At 40.1% G+C, this 19,631-nt stretch overlaps 2 protein-coding genes and 1 long non-coding RNA gene across 4 annotated transcripts; all 3 read right to left on the reverse strand.

The window, feature by feature from the left end:
- Positions 1–8,624: 8,624 nt before the first annotated feature.
- LOC143025238 (uncharacterized) lies at positions 8,625–14,199 on the reverse strand. Of its 2 annotated transcripts, none has more exons than XM_076184699.1 (3): positions 9,714–14,199; positions 9,536–9,593; positions 8,625–9,432 (listed from the first exon to the last, which is right to left on the reverse strand). In XM_076184699.1, the coding sequence occupies exon 1, from the start codon at positions 13,809–13,811 to the stop codon at positions 12,546–12,548; it is 1,266 nt and encodes a 421-aa protein (XP_076040814.1). In that variant the 5' UTR covers positions 13,812–14,199; the 3' UTR covers positions 8,625–9,432; positions 9,536–9,593; positions 9,714–12,545. The 2 variants fall into 2 exon arrangements, with proteins under 2 accessions (XP_076040814.1, XP_076040813.1); XM_076184698.1 differs by having other exon boundaries at positions 8,628–9,432; positions 9,714–12,530.
- LOC143025748 (uncharacterized) lies at positions 14,102–15,490 on the reverse strand. The gene has a single exon (XM_076185754.1). The coding sequence runs from the start codon at positions 15,488–15,490 to the stop codon at positions 14,102–14,104; it is 1,389 nt and encodes a 462-aa protein (XP_076041869.1).
- Positions 15,491–15,575: 85 nt separating this feature from the next.
- Positions 15,576–17,134, reverse strand: LOC143025239 (uncharacterized). The gene is made up of 3 exons (XR_012966376.1): positions 16,932–17,134; positions 16,755–16,812; positions 15,576–16,651 (listed from the first exon to the last, which is right to left on the reverse strand). It is a non-coding gene; the product is annotated as an uncharacterized LOC143025239 (long non-coding RNA).
- Positions 17,135–19,631: the final 2,497 nt, after the last annotated feature.

Consider the following 19,631-nt stretch of genomic DNA (forward strand, 5'->3'; position numbering starts at 1 on the left):
CTTCTACTCATCCTCCTCTTCCTCCTTCTTCTACTCATCCTCCTCTTCCTCCTTCTTCTACTCATCCTCCTCTTCCTCCTTCTTCTACTCATCCTCCTCTTCCTCCTTCTTCTACTCATCCTCCTCTTCCTCCTTCTTCTACTCATCCTCCTCTTCCTCCTTCTTCTACTCATCCTCCTCCTCTCCCTCTTCTTCCTCTTCTTCCTCTTCCTCCTCTTCCTCGTCTTCCTCCTCTTCCTCCTCTTCTTCCTCTTCCTCCTCTTCTTCCTCTTCCTCTTCTTCCTCTTCTTCCTCTTCTTCCTCTTCCTCCTCTTCTTCCTCTTCTTCCTCTTCTTCCTCTTCCTCCTCTTCCTCCTCTTCTTCCTCCTCTTCTTCCTCTTCCTCCTCTTCTTCCTCTTCCTCCTCTTCTTCCTCTTCCTCCTCTTCCTCCTCTTCTTCCTCTTCCTCCTCTTCTTCCTCTTCCTCCTCTTCTTCCTCTTCCTCCTCTTCCTCCTCCTTCTCTTCTTCCTCTTCCTCCTCCTCCTCCTCTTCCTCCTCCTCTCTCCTCATGGAGTAGGACGTGTCGTGACAGTGCTCTCATTAAATCAGTGAATAAAGCGGTGATAAGGCTCAGATAATTGTGAAAAGATGGTCAAACGAACGATGACCACACAATCGAAGAAAAAATATAGTGTACGGTTATCAGGCGATCAATAAGGCCAAAACAAAGTCGAAAATTAGTAATTCGAAAGCACCACATCAGTGCCGTGCATCAGTGCCAGAGTGTTCAGAGAAAGGCCTGGCTGTAAAATAGCCTGACCCCCCCACTGACCGCGCACCCCCCCACTGACCGCGCAACCCCCCACTCCCGAAGCGATCATAGGCTCAAGTCAGTGATAAATATGTGTCGACAAAGTGCATTCTCGAAGAAGAATCAAATTCAGTGACATTCCCGAAGAAGAATCAAATTCAGTGACCCAACACCCCCCCTGTCCAACTGTTGCAAGAAGAACCAAATGCTGTGACTTAACTCCTCTGCCAACCCCTGTCCACTTGTCCTTCCAACCCCCATCCCCCCTCTGGCCTCCGGCCCCCTCTCTTCCTCCCAACCCCCAACCCCCCACGACCCCCTCCTCCATCTTCCCACGCCGATGGTAGAATGAAATGACCGTCTCTCTCTCCCTCTTCGTCCTCCTCTCTCTCTCTCTCTCTCTCTCTCTCTCTCTCTCTCTCTCTCTCTCTCTCTCTCTCTCTCTCTCTCTCTCTCTCTCTCTCTCTCTCTCTCTCTCCCTCTCCTCTCTCTCTCTCTCCTCTCTCTCTCCTCTCTCTCCCCCTCTCTCCCCTCTCTCTCTCCCCTCTCTCCCTCTCCCTCCCCTCTCCCTCTCTCCTCTCTCGCTCTCTCTCTCTCTCTGTCTCCCCTCTCTTTCTCTCCCTTTCCCCCTCTCTCTCTCTTTCTCTCTCTTCCTTTCCCTCTCTCTCTCTCCCTCTCTCCCTCCCTCCCTCTCTCCCTCTCTCTCTCTCTCTCTCTCTCTCTCCTCTCTCTCTCTCCTCTCTCTCTCTCTCACTCCTCTCTCTCTCACTCCTCTCTCTCTCCTCTCTCTCCTCTCTCTCTCCTCCTCTCTCTTCTCTCTCTCGCTCACTCTCCCCCTCTCCTTCTCCTCTTTCCCCTATTACCTTTCTTTGCATCTGTATACATAAGTTATTGTTACTAGGGATTACTATTAGGGATTCTTTTCGTCTGTATACCTAAGTTAGTATTATTAGGAATCATTATTAGGGACTGTATTAGCATTAGCTACCACAGTCGATCTGGATAAGGAAATCGGTGTATATGTATCTCTCTCCTCTCTCTCTCTCTCTCTCTCTCTCTCCTCTCTCTCTCTCTCCTCTCTCTCTCACTCCTCTCTCTCTCACCTCTCTCTCTCCTCTCTCTCTCCTCTCTCTCTCCTCCTCTCTCTTCTCTCTCTCGCTCGCTCGCTCTCTCCCTCTCCTTCTCCTCTTTCCCCTATTACCTTTCTTTGCATCTGTATACATAAGTTATTGTTACTAGGGATTACTATTAGGGATTCTTTTCATCTGTATACCTAAGTTAGTATTATTAGAAATCATTACTAGGGACTGTATTAGCATTAGCTACCACAGTCGATCTGGATAAGGAAATCGGTGTATATGTATCGTCCAGAGAGAGGAACCGGAAAGTGGTGAGTACAAACTTAAGTAAATTTTTTCCCACAAGCATATCAAAGCAAACATCTAAATCAGTCAAAATGCCTTCTTACTTACGAACCTGCGAAAGCTGCAGATGTAGAGTGGCCAAGCAATACTTTAAAAACTCGTCTATTTGCCGCATGTGTGTCTTTAAAAATAGTCAAGACAAAAACTCCCAACAGATCAAGGCTCTGAAGGAGCAGTGTGAATCCCAGAAGGCGAAATATGAGGCCCTTGTTGAAATAATGAATACAAGATATGAGGCCCTTGTAACGTTCATGACCGAGAACGTGGGGACAGCCCCACAAATGGTAGCACCGATTCACTTGAATGAAAATGCTGTCCCCCAAAATGACGTTCCAGCTTCACAGGAGAGTCCCCAACCGGCACCACAGGAACCGATTCACTCGCGTGAAAGTACAGCCCCCAAAAATGACATTCCTGCTTCACGGGATAGTCCCCAGCTTGCACTGCAGGATGGAGGATGGGAAATGGTCAAGAGAGGTGCCAAACCCCGCCGGAGGGCACAGATATCATCAGGACCCACCACCTCCAACAGATTTAAAGTTTTAGAACTAGCCAAGGAGGACGAGTTTGAAACCCGTTTAGTAGGGGACTCCATAGTGAGGCACCAATCCGAAGAGTTCTGTGGCCGTTCTTCAAATGGCCGCAGAAGGTGTTATATGTATAGAGGTGCCGGTCTCGATGACATTGCCGAGTCCTGTGACGAAGTCACAAAAGAAGCGGGCGCAAATACGCTATTCATCATCCACGCCGGAGTACCGGAGTACAATCAGGAAATATAAAGAAAAGGTTCCCGGGAAAAACCTTGTCATCTCAGGGATCCTTCCCAGATTCCAGGGAAGGGGAAAATACTTCGACATAGACAGTTTCTACAACAAAGCATTCAGTGCAAACAACAGAGTAAAAACCCTCTGTGACAAGGAAAAAGTACACTTTGTCAATTTCTGGGACAACTTCTACTTTGATAAAACTCTTTTTGAGGAAGATGGTCTCCACTTGAATGTGGCCGGAGCAGCAAGGTTAGGTAGGCTGCTCAACAACAACCTGAGCGACATCAGAAGAAAAAACTCCTCAGCGGAGCCCCCATCAACACTCCCGTAATAGAGCAAACCAGAAAAGTGTCAGATATCAATCTATGTTACGTTAATGCTCGCAGCGTACGAAACAAGTTCGAAGATCTAGAGATTCTCGGAGCGACAGGTAACTATCACGTGATAGGAGTAGCAGAGACATGGTTGGACACATCAAGTCGAGATTTTATAGCGGAATACTGTTTGTCAGGCTACACAATTTTCAGCTGCGAAAGAGAAAATAGAATAGGTGGTGGAGTAATCCTGTATGTCCATAACTCCCTCCAACCATCACTGTTAAAAACAGAAACAGTAACAAATGTTGACATATTGTTTGTTGAGATAAGAACCAATTGCAGTAAATCTAAAGTAATAATTGGACTTGTTTATAGACCTCCGGGTCAGCTACTAGTAAATGACGAAAAATTATTCGATTTAATCGTAGAAACTAACCAACGTTGCGAGACAGTCATCATGGGAGACTTTAACTTACCGGTGAAGAGATGGGGTGAAGATTTGAGTTCGCATACAGGACGAGACTTGTATAGTAACTTACTAGAAAGTGGCTTCCACCAAGGCGTAAACTGCCCTACCCGAGGAGATAATGTCCTTGACCTAATACTCTCTACAACAGAAAATCTTGTAAACGACATAAATGTCGGCCCATTATTCAGTACTAGCGATCATCGTACCATCACATTCAAGATTAAAATGGAAGCCAGTTTATCTAAGACCAGCAAAGAAAAAGTACCCGACTTCTGTAGAGCTAATTTCAATAGACTCCGATCATTACTAGCAAACTTAGACTGGAGTACAACTTTGAATGAGATTGATATTGATAATGCGTGGCAAAACTTCACCACGGACCTAAACAATGCTGTAAATCTCTGTGTTCCCTATCGTGAGAGACGTCCGGCAACAAATAAACCAAAGTGGTGGAATAGGGAAATTAGTAACAACCTCTCTCGCAAAAGGAGTGCGTACAAAAAGTATTTATCAACTAAAAGCCAAGACGATAAACTAACACTAGACAGAATTCGCCGTGAAACCAAAACACTGATAAAACGTAGTAAGAAACATCTTGAAGAGTATATTGCAGAGGCAAGCAAGTCGAACCCTAAAGAATTCTACAGTTATGCGAATACGAAGAAAACGCTTACCTGCGGCATTGGACCATTAAATAACGATGAAGGAAAACATACGAATGATGAAAATGAGATGGCCTCAATCCTTAATAATTTTTTTGCATCCGTCTTCACAGACGAAGATTGCTTAGTGTATCAGCCACCGGAACATAAAATGTCCCAAAACGTCTTAAATCAACCCATGATTACAGAAAGGGATGTCGTACAAGTGATTGATAAGCTTAAAATAAATAAAGCCCCGGGACCTGACAAAATTTCACCTAGAATTCTGCGAGAAGTCAAAAATCAAATCAGTAAACCCTTGTGCATCCTCTTCAACAAATCATTAGCACTCGGTAAAGTCCCATCAGATTGGAAATGTGCTAACGTAACACCAATATTCAAGAAAGGGGACAAATCACAACCAGGCAACTACAGACCGATTAGCCTGACTTCGATTGTGTGCAAACTGCTAGAGACAATTATCCGTGACAGTGTAGTAAAATTTTTAGAAGAAAATAAGATTATGAAAGATTCGCAACATGGCTTCCGTAGCAAACGCTCATGTCTAACTAATCTCCTCAACTTCTTTCATGACGTTTTTAACAAATACGAGGAATGTAGATCTGTCGATATAATCTATCTAGATTTTCAGAAGGCATTCGATAAAGTTCCCCACAAACGATTGCTCGACAAACTAAAAATGCACAGTATTTCTGGCAATATCCACAACTGGATTAAAGATTGGCTCTCAGAGCGAAAACAGAGGGTCGTAATAAACGGGGCATCATCTAGCTGGCTCGACGTTAAAAGTGGCGTACCGCAAGGATCAGTTTTAGGACCCGTCTTGTTCTTAATATATATAAATGATCTAGATGACGGCCTCCTCTGCAAAGTATCAAAATTTGCTGATGACACAAAAATTGCCGGTAAAGTGACAACCACCAAAGAGAAAGAAACTCTACAATCCGATCTAGATAAATTATCAAAATGGGCTAGCAAGTGGCAAATGAAATTTAACGTTAACAAATGTAAAGTCATGCACATTGGAGGAAATAATGATCACATCCAATACCAAATGAATGGCGAAACATTGGATTCAGTAACTAAAGAAAAAGATCTAGGAGTTTTAGTATCAAATGACTTGAAGCCAAGTCAACATTGCTCAGAAGTTGTTAAAACAGCAAACAAATTAGTTGGCTTCATCGGAAGAGTCTTCGAAAATAAATCAGAAAAAATATTGCTAAACCTCTATAATTCCTTGGTCCGCCCCCATCTCGAATACTGTGTACAATTTTGGTCCCCATACTACCAGAAAGATATTAACAAACTAGAAAGAGTACAACGGAGAGTGACCAAAATGATACCAAGGCTGAGAAATCTGCCGTATGAAGAAAGACTAAAAAAATCTAAACTTATTCTCCCTCTCAAAAAGAAGAATGCGAGGAGATTTGATTGAGGTTTTTAAAATGTTCAAAGGCTTTGACAACATTAATGCCAAAGATTACTTCTCATTAGACCAATCAAATACAAGAAGACGCCACGATTTCAAAGTAATTGGCAAAAGATTCTCTACGAACGAGAGTAAGCACTTCTTCTTTAACCGGGTTGTTAACGTGTGGAACTCGTTACCTTCCACTGTCGTTGAAAGTAACACGATAACAACATTTAAAAATCGCTTAGATAAATACTTGGAATCTAATCCACAAATGAAATATTATCCTTTGCAATGAAAGATATGACAACCAGACATTTAATCGCAATTGGACTAATTGGATAGGATAGTTATAGCAGTAGTATTAGTTCAACTTCTACCGCCTAGTTGCCCTGTTTCCTTAATTGTAGTGTAGTTAACACAAACAGCCTCGTTAGGGCCAGTAGGCCTGCTGTTGTTTGTTCTTCCTTTGTGTTCCTCCTCCTCCTCCTCCTCCTCTTCCTCTTCCTCTTCCTCTTCCTCTTCCTCCTCTTCCTCCTCCTCCTCTTCCTCCTCCTCCTCTTCTTTGCTCTCCTCCATTTCTTCGTCTTTTCCTCTTCGTATTCTTCTTGATTTCCTTTCCCTTCTACGCCATCTTTTTCCTCCTAATTTTCTCTCATTCCTCGTCTTTTTCTTCTTCCTTTTCTTCTTCCTTTTCTTTTCCTCCTCTTTTCCCTTTTCCTCGTTCTCTTTTCCTCCTCTCCCTTTTCCTCATCTATTTCCTTCTCTTTTCTCCTCCTTTCCTTTTTCCTTATCTACCTCTTTTACTCCTCTCCCTTTTCCTTATCTACATCCTTCTCCTCTTCCTTTTTTCTCATCTACTTCGTCATCTACGTCCTTCTCTTCTCCTTTTACCTCATCTACTTCATCGTCTTCCTTTTCCTCATCTACTTCCTCTTTTTCCTGTAGTCCTTCATTTTTTTCTTTTACTTTTGCTCCTCTTCCTACTGTGACGTCAGTAGGAGTTTGGAAATGGCCTTTCTGTCCTGCAATCATCGTTATCACGATCATCGTTATCGTGAGTCGTTATCAGGAGGCGACCCGCAGCGCATTTGCTCTCCCTCGACTGCATGCCTTATCTGTCACTATGGGTAACTAGATAAACGCACCGGTACACGTACGTGTACACACGTACACACACACACACACACACACACACAATGGATGGTGTGGTGGTACCATGCTGGACCACTAATTCATCGATCCGAGTTCGAGTCACACCCAGAGGTGAAAATTTCAGCATCGCTCTACCTCTAGCATGCACTTCAACTCTGGTGGCCAAGGAGTTGTTTGTTTGTGTGTGTGTGTGTGTGTGTGTGTGTGTGTGTGTGTGTGTGTGTGTGTGTGTGTGTGTGTGTGTGTGTGTGTGTGTGTGTGTGTGTGTGCGCGTGCTTGTGTAGTCACAATATTAGCCATAGATCGGGTTCTGAGCTCTCATCCGGGAGGGTAATTGCTGTCGATCATGAGTTCAACACGTGATCCAAGACCGTGGTAAATCACACACACACACACACACACACACACACACACACACACACACACACACACACACACACACACACACACACACACTCGGTGGCGCAGTTGGTAGAACGCTGAGCTGCCACGAAAGTGGCCCGTAGCTCCTGGTTCGAATCCTGCCCAGGGCCGAAATTATTTCGGTACTGCTGCGCTTCGGGTCGTTACTTTGACTCTCGTGGGCGGGGAGTTGGGTGTATGTGTGTGTGAAAGGTCATAGCATTACCCATAGATCGGACCTACGAGCTCTGAGCTCTCTTCCGGAAGGGAAATAGCTGTCGATCACGAGTCCAACACGTGATCCAAAGACCAAGACCAAGTGAATACACACACACACACCAAAGAGGGCATATACACCCGTAGACTTACCTATCAAACTTTAGCGTGAATTTGCTCGCGAGCTTGCCATCCCGATCTGTTCAATAATCAACGCCTCACTTAAGCAGAGGAAATGTCCCACAGATTGGAAGACAGGCTTCATTACTCCCATCCCCAAATCTTCCAATCCCTTAGTGATCTCAGACCCATTACTATCACTCCCATCCCTAGTCTTATTTGTGAGGATTTTGTCTTCGAGTGGGCATACTCCAAAGTAAGCAAATTCATTGATACCCAGCAGTTTGGTAACGTGAAAACATCCTCCATCACTCACTATCTCATCAGCTTCCTTGACTTTATCTATAAAAATCTCGAGCAGCGCAAGACTTCACTTGCAGTAGTGTTCATTGATTTCAAGAAAGCCTTCGATCTTGTAGATCATACCACTATCATCACCAAAGCCATCCACCTAGGCCTCCCCATGTTCTTGGTGGCTTGGCTGTCTGACTTCCTGACGGACCGCTGTCAAGCTGTCAGATGTCAGGGACACGTCTCTGCAGTCTAGCATCTCTCCTGTGGGGTACCTCAGGGAACAAGAATGGGGCCACTGTGTTTCCTGATACTCATCAACGATGCCCTGAGAGCTACACCGCACAGGTGGAAATATGTTGATGACTGCACGGTGGGGATCCCTGTGTCCAACACTGACCTGAACTACGACCCACTGCAGGACACACTAGACAAACTACACACATGGACAGTGCACAACAAAGTCTCCATCAACCACAAGAAAACTGTGGTAATACATTTCCCAACCTCCAACGACGTTATCCCCCCTCCCCTGCTGACAATTGATGGCCTCCCCCTGCAAGTGGTCCAGTCTACTAAGCTGCTGGGATTACCATCGACAGCAAGTTGACCTGGAAGGAGAACACCGCCAACACCATCAGGACAGCCTCCTACAAGCTGTATATGCTGCGTCGACTGAGTTCATTAGGGGCACAGGCTGAAGATCTGAAGACCATCTACACTTCCTTCATTTTACCCAAGTTGATCTACGCATCCCCCTCTTGGGAATCCTCTCTCACTATGACGCAGCAGCGTCAGCTGGAGAAAGTGCAGAAAAGAGCCTGTCGCACAGTCCTTGGCAAAGATTACACCACCTACCAGCACGCTCTCACCACATTGGGTATACCCACCCTTGCTGACCGCTATCTTCAGAGTTTGAGGTCGTTTGCGGTCACCCTGGTCAAACATCCTCGGCACCGGAACCTACTACCTCCTCAGATACCTCGTCCACGTTGCCAAGTGAGGCACCATAATTCCATCAAGCCGATTAGAGCACGTACTGACCGGTATAAGAAGAGCCCCGTACCGACATTTGTGGACTTAATCAACAACTAGAATTAACATTGTTGTACTACATACCTATTACTTAGCCTGCTGTTTTATTTGTCTAGTTTTTGAATGCTTGTAACAACGTCTTCTCACTGTCATAGTATTATATTGTTATAATCTTGTAGGATGTATATTTTCAGCAGAAATGCTGCTATACCCAATAAACCGTAAATTATTATTATTATTATTGTCCACGCCGTCTCCTAGGGTCGGCGGTCATGAGGTACAGAGGTAAAGGGAGGCAATCATTACGCACACGTCTTTCTTTATTTGACCCTTAGTTCTCGATCTTACAACAGACGGTGTGTATGTGTGGTTTCTGCAAATTAGTTCAACATTGTAATTTACATTCATAATCAAGCTATCAAACCAATTCAATAATTAGCACAATGTTCAATCATGACAAACTTTACAATTCATACCATGATTTGTTCTTCCGCCTTTTCCATATCCATCATTCTATATTCTCGTGATCCTTTCCTATTTAGAAAAAACCAGATACAGCACTAATCAACATGACTTCCACACTAACTCTTAACTATACTTCAAATATTACATAAGTCAAATTACATAATAATAATTCACTCTGCCAATGCTTACCAATTATGTTTTCTATCGCACCCACGAAGGTGTTGTCACTTTGACAACTAGACACAGAAAGAACAATACTTCTTCATTCCTCACAAAGAGGACGCGGCACTACTTTTGGCGGAGGAATACCAATTCAAGGGATCCAAATTCAATATATACGAGTCACGTTCCACTCAACATTCTCCTTTTCATATGACTTCTTTAATTCTATTTCATTTTATAACATATTTAATAATTCACTACAGTACATCAACTTCGACAAAGACATTTTACATTTATTTTACATACATAGTAACTGCATATGTAACAACACGAGCTTATGATTGCCATTAGGCTCTGGCCTCCTTCACATGTCAGATATTTTCTCACATCCCACCCAGACATAGTACTATCTGTACTTAACATACATCAAATATCACAAACCGTGATTTGTAATTAAATTTAGTACATACAATTTGTCAGTACACTTGAGCATTATACAATTGGTGCTTAACACAGATCATATGTCACCAGCCATGATTAGTAATTAACCTCGATACATATTATAATTTATCTGTAGAACATACATCAAAATATTCTTATACATAGTGCAATCGGCACTCACACCCTCCCCTTTGTGATCGTCCAAGATCACAACACCAATGACGGGAGGTCATTTTTACACTGAGTCACCTTCTAATAGTAATATTAGTTTGGAAATAGGTCGCTTATAAAGTTTCTTACCACGTATTATTTCTACTTGTCTAATTAGTCCATCTGTGCCTTTTATCACTTTCACAACTCTTGCCAATAACCAATGACTGCGTGGTGTGTTATTCTCCACCATTAAGACAATATCTCCTTCTTTGAGATTCCTGTTAACTTTCAACCATTTCTGACGTTCTTGCAAACAAGGCAAATATTCCTTCTGCCATCTCCGCCAAAACTCTTTGGCTAAATGCTGTATCTGTTTCCACTTCCTTCTGCTCTCACAGATCATTTCTCCACCATCGAGTGTCACTACATAATTATCCAAATTAAGTAAAGAATTAGGGGTGATGGGACAAATCGTTCACATCATTTGATACCACAGTTAGAGGTCGACTGTTAATTATACTCTCAACTTCACAAAAAAATGTACTCAAACTATCATCAGACAAGGTTTGTGAACCTATCACAACTTCTAACACTCGTCTGACTAATCCTATCATTCTTTCAAAAACACCACCATAATGAGAACCTCCAGGAGGAGTGAATACCCAGTCCACACCTCTCTTGGTTAATTCATTACCAATATGACGCATAAGATTGTCCTTCAATACCTTATTTGCTCCAATGAAGTTTGTGCCGTGATCACTAATCAATTTACTAACTGTACCCCTTCTGGACATAAACCTGGTAAATGCATTTATCATGCTTTCTGCCGTCAAATCATGTAAAATCTCTAGATGTATAGCTCTAATGGATAAACAAGTAAATAATATTCCATATCTCTTGACTCGAGATCGTGCTCTCTTCACAAAAAATGGCCCAAAGCAATCAACTCCAGTTACAAAAAATGGTTTCTGATTTACATTTGCTCTATCTACTGGCAAGGCTGCCATCTCCTGAGTGATCGTTGAACTCTTGAAACGTCTACAACTAACACATTTAGATAATACTTTCCTTACAGCTGAATTACCTTTAATAACCCAGTATTTCTGTCTCAATTGATTTAATACTGCTTGCCTTCCCATGTGTCCTACTTTCATGTGATAATGTTGAATGATTAAACTGGTCACATGATGTTCATGGGGAAGAATAATTGGATGTTTCATATCCAAGGGCAATTCTAGGTTAATTAATCTACCTCCTACCCTGAGTATACCATTCAGTAACATAGGTTTAAGTTTCCTTATAGAACTGGAAAGATTAATAGGATCATGTTTGGATAAACAAACAATCTCCTTAGCAAAACAGCAGTTTTGTACAAATTTGATTACTCTTTCTTCAGCAACTTCCATTAATTGAACATTGAGTTCGATAATTGACACATCTTTTCTTTGCAAATGTCTGACAAATAATATAAGATAACTACATGCTCTTAGCAACTTAAACCATGAAGAATAATGACAAACTAGTCGTGACATTACAAAATCAACTGTGTGATTTTGTATTGGTTTAACTTCAACCTTCATAACCTTCTTAATTTCAAGATTCGAAAAATCTTCCTTATTTATGTGCTGTTGAACTGGCCAGATCTCTTCATTTTGGGACAAGAAAGCAGGTCCTTCAGACCATCTACTGGTCTGTCTCATTCTGGTGACATCGTCAGCAGGATTATCCCTGCTGGAGACATACATCCAACATACATCCTCAGAATTCTCTCGAATCTGAGACACTCGATTAGCTACAAAGGTTTTAAGTCTTAAGTGATCATTATGCAAATATTTTAATACTGTAGTTGAATCTGTCCAAATATAAATTTGAGTCAACTTTAAAGGTAGTTCTCTCACTATCACACACTTCAATTTAATGGCTAGCGTGGCTGCTACCAATTCAAGTCTTGGAATTGTAATTGATTTTAAAGGTGCTACTTTGGCTTTTCCCAACATGAAGCTACACTGGATCGTACCATCAATACGTTTGTATCTTAAATATACCACTGAACCATATGCTATTTCACTAGAGTCACAAAATATGTGACACTCAATTGCCTCTACCTTTGACGTTATACCTTTCTTAGTACAACGATCAATGCTATACAACTTGAGCTTATTTACTCTTGACATCCAAACATTTATTAATCCTTGATCTGTTTCACTCAAAGTACAATCCCATCCAATGCCGTTTCTGAATAAATCTTGTAATAATACCCTTCCTTCAAGAACAACTGGTGCTACCATGCCCAATGGGTCGTAAATTTTTACCAATTACTGCTAGCAATTCTCTCTTTGTCCTAGGTATTTCATCAATGTTGATTGATATGCTCATCTCATCCTTGCCAAGAGACCAATTCAATCCTAATGTCTTTTGTACCACCTCTTCATCCTCGATGAACTTCTCAATATCATCACTACACTTATCTTTGGGTAAATTCTTCAAAACTTCACGGGAATTACTATGGAACTTTGTCAAATTAAATCCACCTTTGCTACAAAGATCTATCACATTATTACTATTGTCAATCAATTCATTAATGTCATCGGATGACACCAACATATCATCAACATAGAAGTTATTAAGAACTATTTCACTTACTGATTTGTGAAACTGACTCCCGTGATCTTGTACAACTCGTTTTAGAGCATAATTTGCAATACTAGGGGAGCAACTAGCACCAAATGGATGAGAAGTCATCCTCAGTTTAACTATATCACTTCCTATGTGTCCATCTTTCCACCATAAGAAACGCAAATAATCTCTATCATCTTCAGGTACTTTAACTTGATAATACATATTTTTTATATCCGCAGTACATGCATATAGTCCTAATCTAAATCTCAAAAGGACACCTAACAGAAGATTGCTTATGTCAGGTCCTTGTCTCAACAAATCATTTAACGACAAATCATTTACACGTGCTGCACAATCAAATACTACACGTACTTTATCCCTTTTTGTAGGATGTTGCACTCCAAAATGTGGAACATACCATGCTTGTTGATTCCTCACTTCATACTTAGGTACTTCTTCAGCGTACCCTTTCTCTAGTAAATTAGTCATAAATTGCTTATACTGCCGATAATATTCATCATCCTTGAACTTACGCTTCAATTGCTGAAGTCTTTTGAACGCCATAGGTTCACTATCAGGAAATATCCTAGGTTTCTCTATCATTGGTAAAAGGATCTCGTACTTTCCATTAATCATTTGCCTACACCCAGACTCGACAAATTGTAACCATCTTCTATCCTCTATACTAGGTTCTACCGAATTCAGTGATGAATCTACAAACTCTCTATTATAAGATTCAATCAGTTTCCTTTCTAAATAATTACCATCAACCTTTATCTTATTCACAGGAATTTCATGATTATTGTCTATTATTCTTCCACACAATATCCACCTTAAACGTGTTCTTACAGCATACGGATCTCCTGGTTTCTCTGCATGTACATTCCCAAGGTTCAGACGCCTCTGGGACATTAATTCCTATCATGACTTCTATCTCTCCTTGGCTGTGATCAAATTCTAGTTTCATCAAATGTTTCCACTTTTCTATGTCATTCTTTCTGATATTATGACTGTGATTGAGAGGAAGTTTATTCACTGCAAATACAGGTGGTAATCTAATTTGGTTATTTCCTTCTATGTCGGCTACTGACATCCCTTCAACATTTAGACAAGACATTCCTCTTGTACCTACTATTGTACTTACTTGTAATGTAGTTGACTGATAATTCATGTCTGTCATTCCAAGCTTCTGCAATAGATTCTTAGTACAAAATGTGACAGCTACCATTGTCAAGGTAACATCTGGTAGTAACAACCTTACCATTTAACTCTACTTGAACTGGGATAGCAGTAGTGTCTCCTACTGAATCTTTCAATTGACTGGATAATACTTGAATTCTAGAATCATCAACCTCATTAGTGACCACTGGATTTGCCGTTACTTTACTTCCTTCAACCTTGAAATTCTTATTCATCCTATGCATAATTGTAAGATGTGAACCACCGCATTGTTCACAAGTTCGAATCGCTCTACACTGTGGCGCTTTATGTCCTTTCCTTAAACACTTGAAACAAAGTTCTAAATTGTAAGCTCTATTCAACTTCTCTTCATAAGTTAACCATCTTAATTCCGGACATACATCAATGACATGTTCTTCCTGACATAACCAACAAGAAACTCTTGCTTTCTGTGTCACATTGACATGAACTCTTCCATCATATGATTCTATACCTTTCTTGTAATTCATCTTTCTATTTGAACTCCATGTGTTCGCTTCTACTTTCTTATCTCTAAATCCTCCCTTACTACTTCTCCCAAATGTTGGGTTACTCAATATTCTTACTTCTTTTTCTAGAAATCTGACTAAGTCTTTAATGTCCACTAACTTCCCACTCTCAGCTACCTCGTCGACTAGTCTCCTCCATCTATCCTGCAAGTCTCTAGGTAATTTCTCAACCAACTGACGCAACGTCCTAAGATTTTGTAATTCTGAAATTCCATAATTAATACCCGATATAGCACTTATACATGAATTCAATTCAACGATGAAGTCATCTAATGCCTCAACATTCTCTTCTTTAATTTCAGCCCAAGCTAGAACCTTATCTATGTGCATTAAAGCTATCCTTTCTTTATTACCGTATCTTTTGTTTAATTCACTTCTAGCCCTTTGATAACCCTCGTTTGGATCTAAATTCAAACACATTCTAACTATATTGTGTGGTTTACCTTCTGTATATTGTTTTAGATATTGTAACTTTTCACTATCTGACACATGCTTGCTATCAATCAACATATTGAAATCTTTAATAAATTCAAAATACTTATCTAGCTGACCATTGAATTTATGAATCACATGAATAGGCATAATGTTTTTTGTCATTAAAGTCGCAACCATGTCTCTATTTGTCTGTTGACTATCACTATTACTCTGATGTGTACTTCTGCAGTCACGAGAATCATTTACTACATTACAATTTACGTTATATTCAGATTTACTTAAAATATTAAATTCTGCTTTAGCTGATTCTAATTCTGTTTCTAACTCAAGCCTGTCCTGTTCTAATCTTAGTCTATGTATTTCCATTTCCAACTCTTGCTTCATTTTCAACTTCTGTAATTTGATATCTAAGCTCGCCCTCTTAGCCATCACCTTACCTAATTGATTACCTATGTCACTCTCCCCAGCTTGAGACACACTATCTATTGGTTTCAATGTACCATCTGGTCCCTCTTCTACTTGTGTTCTATTGAAAGCTAATATCTCTAGGATGACTTCGTCTGTTTCTAATCCCTCAGCTGTAATAAACTCCTGTATCCTATTCATAAGTTCTGCCATATTGCCAGAACAAGTTTGATTCTTTGCCTTTAGATATGATCTTAGTTGATACACTGTAGCCTTGTCCATTTTGTTCAATTTAGAATATTCAATACTCACTCACACTAAATACAAATAAATACAACTAGAAACTATACCTCATTTAAATTCCAAGTTCAAAGACACTCATAATTACTTGCTATTCATTAATTTGTGTAACAATGTTAAATAACATGATATCTACACTGAATTCCCAACATTCTGTACACCTTATTATAGATAACATGTTGTAGAATAAACTAGAAAACTATATTCAATTCTACTCATAATCAAAGCACACTTAAACTTCATAATCAATATTCAACACCAATCTACGTAAATCAATATTGAGTACACCAAGGAATCTTATACTTCATTCTAAAATGATTACACAATCTTCTATTACTACACTTTTTCTTAATCAATCCTCAAAATTAACCCACGCAAATTAGTGTCAAATTAACCAAGAAATTTCATCCTTAATTCAAATTACACTTTCCTACTACCCTCATGGTTTCATTGTTCAATCACAGCATTCTTATTAGCACTTATAAAGTTACAGTTACCGAATCTATTGACAACTTAAATGTTCAATACCGACTTCCTTTACTTGCCTCCTGTGTCTAGCAAGATAATCTTTCTTTAAATTATATACTCACAGTCATGGTCATGTCACAATTTTAATACTTTAATGCTTCTCAAGGATCACTTGCTGCTCTGTCCACCATGCTGGTTTGCATGGTCTTTACTCTGGATCTTGATGGTGGCGTCCCTCCTTCCCTGTACCTCAGCATGAAATTGTAGAAACAAATCATGAAACTGTCCACGCCGTCTCCTAAGGTCGGCGGTCATGAGGTACAGAGGAAAAGGGAGGCAATCATTACGCACACTTCTTCTTTCTTTATTTGACCCTTAGTTCTCGATCTTACAACAGACGGTGTGTATGTGTGGTTTCTACATATTAGTTCAACATTGTAATTTACATTCATAATCAAGCTATCAAACCAATTCAATAATTAGCACAATGTTCAATCATGACAAACTTTACAATTCATACCATGATTTGTTCTTCCGCCTTTTCCATATCCATCATTCTATATTCTCGTGATCCTTTCCTATTTAGAAAAACCAGATACAGTACTAATCAACATGACTTCCACACTAACTCTTAACTATACTTCAAATATTACATAAGTCAAATTACATAATAATAATTCACTCTGCCAATGCTTACCAATTATGTTTTCTATCGCACCCACGAAGGTGTTGTCACTTTGACAACTAGACACAGAAAGAACAATACTTCTTCATTCCTCACAAAGAGGACGCGGCACTACTTTTGGCGGAGGAATACCAATTCAAGGAATCCAAATTCAATATATACGAGTCACGTTCCACTCAACATTCTCCTTTTCATATGACTTCTTTAATTCTATTTCATTTTATAACATATTTAATAATTCACTACAGTACATCAACTTCGACAAAGACATTTTACATTTATTTTACATACATAGTAACTGCACATGTAACAACACGAGCTTATGATTGCTATTAGGCTCTGGCCTCCTTCACATGTCATAGATATTTTCTCACATCCCACCCAGACATAGTACTATCTGTACTTAACATACATCAAATATCACAAACCGTGATTTGTAATTAAATTTAGTACATACAATTTGTCAGTACACTTGAGCATTATACAATTGGTGCTTAACACAGATCATATGTCACCAGCCATGATTAGTAATTAACCTCGATACATATTATAATTTATCTGTAGAACATACATCAAAATATTCTTATACATAGTGCAATCGGCACTCACAATTATTATTATTATTATTATTATTATTATTATTATTATTATTGTTATTATTATTATTATCATTATTATTATTATCATTATTATTATTATTATTATTATTATTATTATTATTATTATTATTATTATTATTATTATTATTATTATTATTATTATTATTATTATTATTATTATCATTATTATTATTATTATTATTATTATTATTATTATTACACACACACACACACACGCACACACACACACACACACACACACACACACACACACACACACACACACACACACACACACACACACACACACACACACACACACACACACACAGACAGACACACACATACACACACAGACACACACACACACAGACACACACACACACACACACACACACACACACACACACACACACACACACACACACACACACACACACACACACACACACACACACACACACACACACACACACACACACAACCTCGTGGCGCGGTGGTTAGAGTTCTCGCCTGGCACTACGGCGGTCCGGGTTCGAATCCCGCCCAGGGCTGAAATAATTTCAGTATCGCTGTGCTGTGGGTTGTTACTCCAACTCTCGTGGGCGGGGAGTTGGGGGTATGTGTGCGTGTGAGGTCACAGTATTATCCATTGATCGGTCATACGAGCTCTGAGCTCTCATTTGGGAGGATAATAACTGTTGATCACGAGTCCAAGACGTGATCCAAGACCATGAATACACACACACACACACACACACACACACACACACACACACACACACACACACACACACACACACACACACACACACACACACACACACACACACACACACACGCAGATCTGAAGAATAGTTTTCCACACAGAGTGGTGGACACTTGGAACAAACTGGACAAAAAAAAAAGTGTGTGCAAAAACCATTCACGAATTTAAGAACAAACTAGACACTGCGAGACACAAAGGCGGGACCCACGAGTATAGCTCCCCTTCCCCTAAAATACAACTAGGTAAATACACACGCCAATTCACAAAAGTGGAAGTAAGTAATCATTAATGAATTACAAGCCAGTCTCTGACAAGCACAGAAGTGAAATTATATGAAAGAACGGTGAGTCCAAGTTCTTGAGGAGAGGAACGTTATGACAGGCATTCAGTTTGGCTTTAGATCTAGAGAGCCATGTGTGTCAAACCTTTCAAGATTTTACGTGAGAGTGATCAGTATGTTGCAAGAGAGGGAGGGATGGGTGGACTGTGTGTACTTCGACCTTGAGAAGGCTTTTGATAAAGTAATCCACAGTCGTCTTATGTGGGAATTGGAGCACATTGGAGGCCTAAGAGGTAAACTACTCGAATAGATGAAAGGTTTTTTGAAGGGCAGGTATATGAAGGGAGTAATAAAGGATAAGGTGTTATGATGGAGATCAGTGTCCAGCGGCGTTCCACAAGGTTCGGTATTTGCATAAAAGACAGCTACTAAGCTAATTTCCAGCCTAACAGGTGAAATATACGAAAACAATTGACCAACAATGAAAGGTTGAAGATAGATATGTGACCTGATTACAGTGCTCAGGTCACTAAAGGGGATAGACTACATTGACAAAAGATCACTTGATTAGGGATGGGAGGGTATAGGAGTTCAAGAGAACTAATTGAAAAACACTATCAAAAGTTTATGAATAAATACATTATTACATGCAGATGCATAAATACTTGGAATAGCTTAGAGGGTGATATATCCCAAGCTGGAAAAATACATATAATTATAATGATGAGTATGATAACCTGAGAATAAAGAAATACTCGTGCATGCCAAGTTAGAACCATGCGTGATTTTGTAGCCCGGTATGATGAATGGAAAGATACAGGATTCCACGAGCGTTGCTCCTTACCTGAATACTAAAATTAGGTAAATACACACACACACACACGACATTATTTTCATTCGTCGCATTGGTATTTTTATGTCTGATGATCTGGCTCATATTATGACCTGCTGTCCTTGCTATCCTTAAGCCCGCTTTCAAAAGGAATGTGTCAAGGACTGGACTTATGTCGGTGTTTGGTACAGCTATATAGCGTGTTTTTCTCTCAACAACTTCTTTATTTCCA

This window comes from Oratosquilla oratoria, chromosome 5 (assembly GCF_046742065.1).
Source record: "Oratosquilla oratoria isolate Oo_2021 chromosome 5, ASM4674206v1, whole genome shotgun sequence".
Lineage (NCBI taxonomy): Eukaryota > Metazoa > Arthropoda > Malacostraca > Stomatopoda > Squillidae > Oratosquilla > Oratosquilla oratoria.

What these genes read in the sequence shown, in the direction of transcription:
- LOC143025238 (XM_076184698.1), bottom strand. Translation starts at nt 12,454, where the DNA reads ATGTCAAGAGTAAATAAGCTCAAGTTGTATAGCATTGATCGTTGTACT.
- LOC143025748 (XM_076185754.1), bottom strand. Translation starts at nt 15,490, where the DNA reads ATGGCTAAGAGGGCGAGCTTAGATATCAAATTACAGAAGTTGAAAATG.